The sequence below is a fragment of the Brassica napus genome, chromosome A1 (genome assembly GCF_020379485.1).
Source record: "Brassica napus cultivar Da-Ae chromosome A1, Da-Ae, whole genome shotgun sequence".
Classification (NCBI taxonomy): domain Eukaryota; kingdom Viridiplantae; phylum Streptophyta; class Magnoliopsida; order Brassicales; family Brassicaceae; genus Brassica; species Brassica napus.
The window spans coordinates 20,676,916-20,686,800 of record NC_063434.1 but is presented as its reverse complement, the minus strand read 5'-3'; the positions used below and the strand labels follow the sequence as shown (position 1 = coordinate 20,686,800).

Genomic DNA, 9,885 nt, shown 5'->3' with positions numbered 1-9,885 from the left:
TACATGTTAATTTTTATACATGTATTATATAGTTTGATAATGTTAACCCATCTTACCAACATATTAGATTTTATTTTTGAACATAAATATTTTATAATTACGAAAATAAAATATATATATTTAATACAATTTTATTATATTTAGATCAATATAATAATTTTAATTCAATATGATTGATTATGATTATATAATAACTAAAATATTATAGATTTTTTTATTTTTCATTTTATATAACTGAATATATTAATGTATAATAATATTTTAAACTAATTTCAAAATTAGTGAAAATATTTAAATATAATTTCAAAAATGAAGATCTTGTAAAAATCTTTTTAAACAGATTTGTTAGAATTTTAAAATAAATATATTTATATTTAAAATGAAAAGATATCAAAAGATACTATGATTAAAATATTTTAAAAATTATATTTATTATTAGTCTGAATTAAAATATAGTATGAATTTCTATGAATAGGTCCATTAGGTTCATTTTTAAAAAAATCACACATGAATCAAGGTTGTAACTTCTGTTTTAATATATAAGATGAAATGTTAAGTTGCTAGAATGAAATTCCTTGTTTGATGTTAGATATGTTAGGGGTTGCATGTAGGCTGTTTTGAGCATTCTTATTGAGTATTTTTGCATGCTCATGTTTCCTTTTCGGGATGCAGGTGAGGAGTAGGTGTATGGACCGAAGCGCGAGACTGTGAAGACCAGCATGACTGGGTATTCATAAACATGGAAGATTTTATAGAAGCCTACAAACTTTTTTCTTATTGTCCGCGTTATTTAACTCGGTTCTATTAATAAAGTTACGGTGTTTTATTATGTTACTTTATGAAAACTTATTCCAGTTTTATTTTGAATTTCCAAAGACTTTCCAAAGATTATTGGGTAGGATGTTTCATGTCGCCTCCGAAACTGCCTAGGGTGTTCATGAACTAGGAGGAACCCCTTTTCTTCCGCTAGGTAAGTTGAGAAGTCCAACATAAGGCGGGTCAATCACATCGAACCTCATCAAACAACCTTACTAAAGATGTTTTGTTGCAAAAGCGCCCGCTCACTCGAAATTCGGCTCACAGCCCTGCAGGGCACCGACCCCAACCCTTACATTATGAGTTTTCTCTGACTCCATAATTAGGTTGTTGGTGATTCTCGAATCCAGGACCTCATCGTTTAATAACACTCTTCCAGGATGAGTTGTCACCAATTGACCTGCAGATCAATTGATGACAACTCATCCTGGAGGAGTGTTGTTAAAGGGTGAGGTATTGGGTTCGAAACTCACCAACAACCTAATTATGGAGTCAGAGAGAACTCATAATGGAGGGATTGGGGTCGGTACCCTGCAGGGTTGTGAGCCGAATTCCGAGTGAGCGGAATGGATTGTCACAAAAAAGTTGACTTTTTATGTGACAACCTATCCTGCGGACCCCAGATTTCACAGTGCTGCAGCGCACCGATCCTAACCCCTCACCGTGGAAGGAACTGCCTCCACATCCACCGGTAGGTTTTTGACTTTTTTTTTAGCCTAGATTAGAGTTGAATAGATTGACAAAAAAAACTCAATATTTTTAAAAAAAAAATTTATGCGGAAATAAATATTTGAGATGGGCATGAGTTTAGTTTAAGTTTGTACCAAAATATTTTCTTACGTAAAACTGTAAAAGTATTTGTCTCCGAAGAATTTATTTCTGCCAGTTTAGCTTTCAAGGAAATCCTTTATTTTTCCGACGATTTGTATCGCTTTTTAGTGTTAAAAAGTTGTGTGGACTTTAAAGATTAAAAAAAAAAAAAAAGCATGAAGTCTAGTTGACGTGGCTTTAGAACACCATTAACCATGGGTTTTAGCAAAAGAATAATTAAGAAATTAGTGGGTTCCACTCACTTTTTAAGAACCGACTCTTCCTGCTTTACTGTAAGGGCTGAATCTAAGGTGGTTTTTGGATTGTTCGCGGGCTCCACCGACACATGGTGGTCCGCAATTGGTTTCCGTTTAATTATTTTTTTTATCAGACAAAAAAAAATTCAAAAACCTACCTACGAAACCATGCATGGGTTGAGTTACATGTCTTCCACATGCTCCAACATCTATTATTTGGCATTCACAAATCATAATTAAATATGCTGACCCCAAAAAACAGCTAGAGTATAAATCCGATTTGTTTATTTTCCTCGACAATGTTCAAATTCAAGTATGTATTTGAAAATGTTAAACAAGACGAAAATTTATTATGTACAAAAATTGAAAACTAAGAGACTCCCAGAGAGAAAAATATGAGAAGCAAAAGAGCATTGGGAAGAACAAACTAATTCATCAAAGTAGTTATCTACCAACAACAGTGGTCAAAGTAATATCGTTAACTGTAGCAACATCCTGACCTTCCACGATCTCGCCGGAGTTCAAGAACGAGTGGAAGGTAGGCTGTCTCGGTCGTGGAAGGTTACTCATTCGACTCTCCAACATCAATAAAACCGAACCTATGTTTGGTCTGTATATTACCGAGTCTTGTGTACACAACATCCCCACGTGGATGCATCTCATTGCTTCGTTCACATCTTGAGTGTCCTTCACCGTTGGATCTATTAGCTCTTTGGTCTTTCCTTGGCTCCATAAATTCCACGCCTGAGTTTTTGTTACGTCCTTTCGAACATTAGTTTCTTGATTTGAAGAAAAAAGGAACCAAACCTATATATTAAGAGAAACTTACATAGCCGATGAGACTTCCATGTTCAGACCCTCGAAAGCTAAAGTTCTTGCTTCCACTTACAATCTCCAGTATCAGCACTCCAAAGCTATACACATCAGATTTGTCTGAGAACATCCCTTCCATTGCATACTCCGGAGCCATATAACCACTACACATTTTACCAACATCAAAACCATAAGAGATTGATATAGAAGATAAAACAACAAAGAGGTTCGCTTAGTTACTATGTGCCGACAACTCGGATCGTGTTGGCCTGATCTTGTCGGTAGTTGAAGATCCGAGCCATACCAAAATCCGAAATCTTTGGATTCATTTCCTTGTCCAGCAAGATATTGCTAGCTTTTAGGTCACGGTGAATGATTTTTAGTCTTGAGTCTCTATGCAAGTAAAGCAATCCCCTCGCGATTCCTCCAATGATATCCCATCGTTTCTTCCAGTCTAAACTTCCTCGTTTACTCTCATCTGCGCAAAGGACTAGTTATATACTCAATCCAGAAAACTTCCAAATTGTTTTGAAAAAAACATACCGAAAAGGAAACTGTCCAAACTCTTATTTGGCATGTATTCATAGAGAAGTATTTTCTCATTGTTTTCAATGCAACATCCTACTAATCTAACAAGATTTCGATGCTGGAGTTTGGCAATCAGTAAGATCTCGTTCTTGAATTCCTCTAGCCCTTGCTTGGATTTCCCTGATAATCTCTTCACCGCGATCTCTGTGTCCCCTGGAAAGTTTCCCTGTTCAAACACAACACAATTGTTAGATAAGGATTAAAACTTTATCACCAACATTAGTCTCAATAAGATTACTACTAGTAATATTCCATTGCTTGACCTTATATACAGTACCAAATCCGCCCTGTCCAAGCTTGTTTTCTTCAGCGAAATTTCCTGTTGCTAAGGCAACGCTGTTGAAACTGAAAATAGGAAAATCTGGTGTGTCAACTAGACCCCCTACCAGAACTTGGCTCGTCGAGCTTGAGGACTTCACCGAGTAGTCTTTGTTCTCTTCGAAAACTGGAAGGTGTTTCTTCCTCCACAATATAGCTGCATATTATTAAACAATTGATACTTTAGTTTTTTTTATAAAGCTGATTTATTCTATTAAAAATAACGAAAAAAATATTAATTACATGACTTACAACCAACAAATAATTGATCAGTTAGCATATGCACGTACTCTTTTTAAAGCAATGTGTAGAGACTTTACCTCTAACTCTTTTCTTGAACTTCCACAAGGTCCAAATGCATAATACGAGCAAGAAGGCTCCTATAACACTTAAAATAATGATCCATAGCTTTGAGTTTTCCTTCCCACCTACTCACACAACAAAAGAAATCCAAGTATTTTAGGATCAGTTATGTTTAATCTTTCAAAATGTATTATGACTAAACATTTTACAGACCTAGTTCAGATTCCGCTAGCCGGATGTTAATAGACTGTCCACCATGCTGAAAACGCTCCATATCTATCAAATCTCTAGTCCAAATCATGCATCCGATCCCTCTAACAAACGCATAAGCATTACACAAGCAATCCCTAACGCATACATCTTTACAAGTCTCTGAGTTTCTAAGGGAAACAAATGATCCAAAATCAGGCAACTTCATTCCCCTAAGTTCCATGAACTCGTCTTCTCTCAGACTCTGGCTACAGTTCAATGGCACTCTTCTTTTGCAGCCACCCGAGAAATCTCCATCGTCCCACAGATTCTGATTCACCGGCTCAAACCCATCGATACAACTACATTTGCCGGAACCAAACTCTTTGCTCTCATCACATACGCTGTAATTACCGCAACGGTTATACTTCTCACATTCCGTGCTCGGTTTCAACAGAAGCAAAGTCCAGTTCTTGGCATCTTTGTTCCATCTGAACTGCTCTATTACACTATCAAACGTAATCTGAAACCTTAGCAAGTCAGAGCTATCTGACGGAACATACGTGAAGTACACGCTACCATCTCGTTCAGGAGGAGCAGAAAGCTTAAACCCGCGAATATAGTTTGTGACACGGAACATATCCGGTATACCGGTAAAGATAACCGAATCCCACGGACCGCTTCGCCATTTCCTCGTTTCTCCTTCCCAAATCACAATCTCTGGTGGTCCAATAGGATCAATCCCTAACGAATACCTCCCTGGTGAAGGATCAGTTTCGGACATCCATGGCGTAAAAGCGCGATTCTCTCCGCTTGTTGGGTTCACCCTAACCCTCATACCGGGCAAGAAAGTATCAGTTGGGTTGTTAAAGCTCTCCCAAAACCTAGTGTCCCTGTCTGAATCTGAAGACAGAACAAGATCCCCTGTTTCCAATAGAACAGCAACGGTATTGTTCAACTTGGGCGGCACGTTTGTGGACCAAACGGTGTTGTTTTGTCCATCTACGACCACCAAGTTCCCGTCATCTACAAGCTTCAGAGCTCCGTTGTGATCAGACAATGGCCTCTCTCGGTTTGCTACCCAGACAATTGTTTGAGGTTCGATGTTCTTGTACCAGATTCCGACATACCTTAAGGTTGAATCTTTCGGGCTGAAGAATCCGAGCTCGAAGACTTCTTCCTCGCTGATCAGTGCGTCTCCGTCTCGTATGGTGTTGTTTCTGGTGATTGAGGTGCTTGTGGTGCAAGATACGATGCTGCATAATTGAAGCAAAATCGAAAGGGTCGTGACCAAGGTAAGGTTTCTTTTAAACTCTGCCATATCTGAGATTTGATTCTCAGATGTCTGTATATATCATGAAAGAAATTAATGGAAAGAGCAATAATAGTGGCCGTCGAATTTTATATCTTTTTGTAAGTTTGCTGATTTTTCAGGAAGACTATACTAATTGGACTTTCCAAAATTAGCGACTTGTATTTGTTTTCGTATATAAAGAGATTAAGTCATGAATATATATATGTATTTATATTCTAGAAACGAATTGTATTAATCCAAACAAAATACAGTACCAACGACTGTAAAAGGACAACCAGCGTATCGTGTTTGACTGTTGACGAATGACAACATTATGAATTTTTCACGTTTTTATTTAGACTTTTAATGGAGAACTGTGACTTGCAAGGCCAGAAATGTTTGTGTCAATCAATTTTTTTCTTATTGAAGATGCGACTTCTTTGGTTTGGTCGTTGTGAAAAATCCAAGATTTATTATTCCACAATCTATTTTTCTTTTTCGAGTCTTTCTAGTATCTAGTACCATACTATCATCTATTAAAAAAATTATTTTCCTTTTCAAAGTATTAATATACAGTAATATTTCTATTAGTTGATATTAATTTAGTCTAATTATAAATAATAATTATAATTCAATCTGAAAATCCTTTTACAATAGTTTTTTGCAGAATTGACCTACAACTTAAAGTCAAACACAAAACTAACCTACTTTTTTTTGAAAATTAGTTTTGTCCTATTCACCCCACAAGTTCATATAATTTACGAAAATACCATCAAATTTTTTTTTTCTTTCGAAAATGACATTTTTACTCTCTCACCCTCATCATCTTCAAGAAATTACAAGATTGACATTGTCATCAATACCCTAACTACCATGAACAACCAATTTGAAGCTCTTAATGCTCCCAAAATCGAGTTACCCTTCTTCTTTTTCCATTCTTATAAACTAAACACAACATATCTCTCACTCTCTCTCCACATTGAGCTAAAAAAACTCAAGATTTTGATTTTACATTCTTTATGGTTCATAAAGTCATAGAAGCTAACGATTCTGGGTGGGTCACTTTCGTTTGAGATTATGTGTGATTGGAGAAGCCTTATGTGTGCTAAGGAAGTTATCTCACAAATTTAAAGTATGGAATCAAATTTTTTTTCCAGATTTGTTCGTCATACGACTTACATGGGAAGTCGTCTGGCAGTAGACGACTTACCTAGAAGTCGCCTGGTCAACGCAGAGGTTATTTTTGCAATTGACTTTAAAATCTGTTTTCTGAGACGACTGAAAGCTAAGTCGTCTGATTTTGTTTGGTTACAAAAAAATCTCCAAAGAACCTAGACGACTTACATTTGAGTGGTCATAGGTTAATTTTGCATTTGACTGGATTATTTCAGAAGTTTGACTTTCCCGGACGACTTACATTTCAGTCGTCTGGTGAAATTGAAATATCAATATTTTATTAATACTATACGACTTACAATTAAGTCGTTATAGGTTAGTTTTGAAATTGAAAAAAAAAACTTTAATATTTAATTATACCCAGACGACTTACAATTCAGTCATCCGCCCGACGATTTGCATGTAAGTCGTCCATGATTTTATTCCGAGATTCTGGTCAAACCTCGTAAATCCTGGATGACTTACAAGTAAGTCGTCTGACAGACGACTGAATTGTAAGTCGTCTATATATAATTAAATATTGAAGTTTTTTTTTAAATTGCAAAACTAACCTATGACGAATTAATTGTAAGTCGTCTAGTTTTTTAAAAAAATATCGATATTTTAATTTTCACGAGACAGCTGAAATGTAAGTCGTCCAAGAAAGTCAAACTTCTGAAATAATCCAGTCAAATGCAAAACTAACCTATGACGACTGAAATGTAAGTCGTCTAGCTTTTTGGAGTTTTTTTAACCAAACAAAAGTAGACGACTTATTTTTCAGTCGTCTCAAATAATAGATTTCAAAGTAAATTGCAAAAATAACCTCTGCGTTGACCAGTATTTTAGTCATCTGGAATACTTAGATTGAAGTCGTCCGCATCGACCTAAATCGACGACTTCTCTGGAAGTCTACAAGATGACCTCCGTGGATATCGTCTGCGTCAATGTTTAATAAACTTGCATTTCCTCTAAAACTATAAGGACTTTTTAACATTTTCTTGTTAATTCATGTTTATTAATGAATATTTGGGCTACTGAATGAAATTTATAACATAATTGGTGATATTTATGAGGTTACCAACATTCACATTAATTAAAGTTTCTAACTGATCCGAGAAGATTTCCGTGAAAGTCTTCTCTGTTAGTTTTTAAGTTTCTACATTAGTTTTTGAATAACTTGTATTTTTAAGAGTGATAAGTAACTTCAAGATATGTAAAACTCATATTTACAAAATATGTTCTCTCCCTTATGTTTACTAAATTTGACTAAGTTTTTCAACGCAAACTTATAAAAATATGATATGCTTTGACTAGTTACTATTGTTTGTTTCCATCCCTTAAGTATTATTGTTATAGAAAATAATGATGATTATTGTTATGAGTTGGAAGAAGGGTTAAAATACTTCTTAAAATGTTGTGTCAATATGAAGCTACCAACATTCTTATTTATTAAGATGAGACAAAGGTCATTGGTGTTTATTATTGCATATGAGAGATCCAAAGATAAGAAAAAGGCTATTGAACTCTATTATTTTATTGATTTGTAAATGTGTAAACACATTGTTAGCACATGTATTACATCTTGTGAAACATTATTACTGATTTTACAAAAAATTCACAACTAAGAGAGTAGGCATGCAATTCACAAAACAGACCACAAACAAAACTATTATAGATCATTCCTCTACAAAGACAAGCTTAGACTCCACTTGATATGGAAAAAGACTTTGTCAGAAGACTTCCAAAAAGTCCATACGACTTTTAGGAAGTCCAGACGACTTACAGACGACGTCCAGGAAGTCCAGACGACTTTCACGAAGTCCAGACGACTTTCAGGAAGTCCAGACGACTGAAGTGGAAGTAGTCTGGAAAACTTCCTGGAAGTCGTCTAGTGCATTATATTTTAGAAGACTAACAGGTAAGTCATCCCAGAAGTCTTCCAGATCTGAAAAACCTGCATATCAAATTCAGATCTGAAAAACTTACATATCCAAAAACGTTCAAATGGCTTAAAACAGAAAAAATGAGTGGAAGATTAGATAAATCTACCGAACAGAAAAAAATACATATCTAAAATTAATAGATCTACTTTTAAATGAGTGGAAGATGAGTACCATCTGATTAAAAACCTGCAAAAAAGATAGATTAGTAGAAAAGACATGAGACAAAACTGAAAAATTCATATAAAGTTTGGTGTTTTCAAGTCAAATAGATTAAAGTGGGTTTGGAGAGTTTTTGTTTGGGAAAAAAGTAAGAACTTTATACAACAAGAAGTTACCAAATGAAAAAAATCAGACATAAAAACTTACCAAAACGCTGAGATCTATTATGAAAGGAAGACTTCGTCAGAAAACTTCCACGAAGTCCAGATGACTTCCAGGAAGTCCAGACGACTTCCTGGAAGTCCAGACGACTTCCTGGAAGTCGTCTGGAAAACTTCCTCGAAGTCGTCTGGACTTCATGGAAGTCATCTGGACTTCAAATCCAGATCTGAAAAACCTGCATATCCAAAAACGTTCAAATGACTTAAAATAGAGAAGATAAGTGTATTTTTAGTTACATTTTAATTGTGTTTCATTGTGTTTTAATCATGTATTTTTAGTTACATTTTAATTAAAAATAAATTAATTTCAAACTTAAATTTAAACCAGAAAATAATTTTAAATTGGAATTAGTTTATAAATTAGAATTTGTATATAAATTTAAATAGATTAATAATAGAATTTTTATTATTAAAATTTTGGTTTATTAATAGAAATATGGTTTAAAGATAAAATCAATCTGCAAATTAAGCTGCTTACAAATTTAAAACACATTTAATTACACATAAACCAAATTAAAATTAAAACCTAAATCTAATAACCTAAACCTAATTAACAAGTTCTCCAGCCTCTGTAGCCACCTCTAACAAGTTGAAGAGCTATGTCGGCGAGCCACAGTCATAGAGGCGGACTAGAAGTCTGGATTCGTATAGGAAGACTAGATGTCTGGAGTCGCAGAGGAGGAGCGAAAATCTTGAGCCGCTCGCAGAAGAGAAATTTTCGACGAATTGTAGAAGATGATAGAAGCATTGGAGTCTGAGAGGATAGTGAATAAGGTTGTATGGAATCAGAAACGTATACATGGAAACAAAATGTTTTGAAACGTGGAAACATGATTTAGAAAAAAAATAGAAGTAGAAACGTTTTAGAAACGTATGTAATTAATATATATATATATATGTGTGTGTGTGTGTGTGTGATTAATTAATATGTAAGCTTTATTTGTTTTTCTTTGCTTGATTTATCTAAGAAAAGAAACTCAAAAACATAAACTTTGTCTTTTTGTTCATTTTATAAA

At 34.7% G+C, this 9,885-nt stretch overlaps 1 protein-coding gene across 1 annotated transcript; it reads right to left on the bottom strand.

Annotated features, from left to right (window-relative positions):
* Positions 1 to 2,149: 2,149 nt before the first annotated feature.
* Positions 2,150 to 6,054, bottom strand: LOC106441262 (putative G-type lectin S-receptor-like serine/threonine-protein kinase At1g61610). Its single transcript, XM_013883094.3, has 7 exons — positions 4,119 to 6,054; positions 3,923 to 4,030; positions 3,548 to 3,759; positions 3,240 to 3,450; positions 2,937 to 3,174; positions 2,713 to 2,860; positions 2,150 to 2,627 (listed from the first exon to the last, which is right to left on the bottom strand). The coding sequence occupies exons 1-7, from the start codon at positions 5,413 to 5,415 to the stop codon at positions 2,328 to 2,330; spliced, it is 2,514 nt and encodes an 837-aa protein (XP_013738548.2). The 5' UTR covers positions 5,416 to 6,054; the 3' UTR covers positions 2,150 to 2,327.
* Positions 6,055 to 9,885: the final 3,831 nt, after the last annotated feature.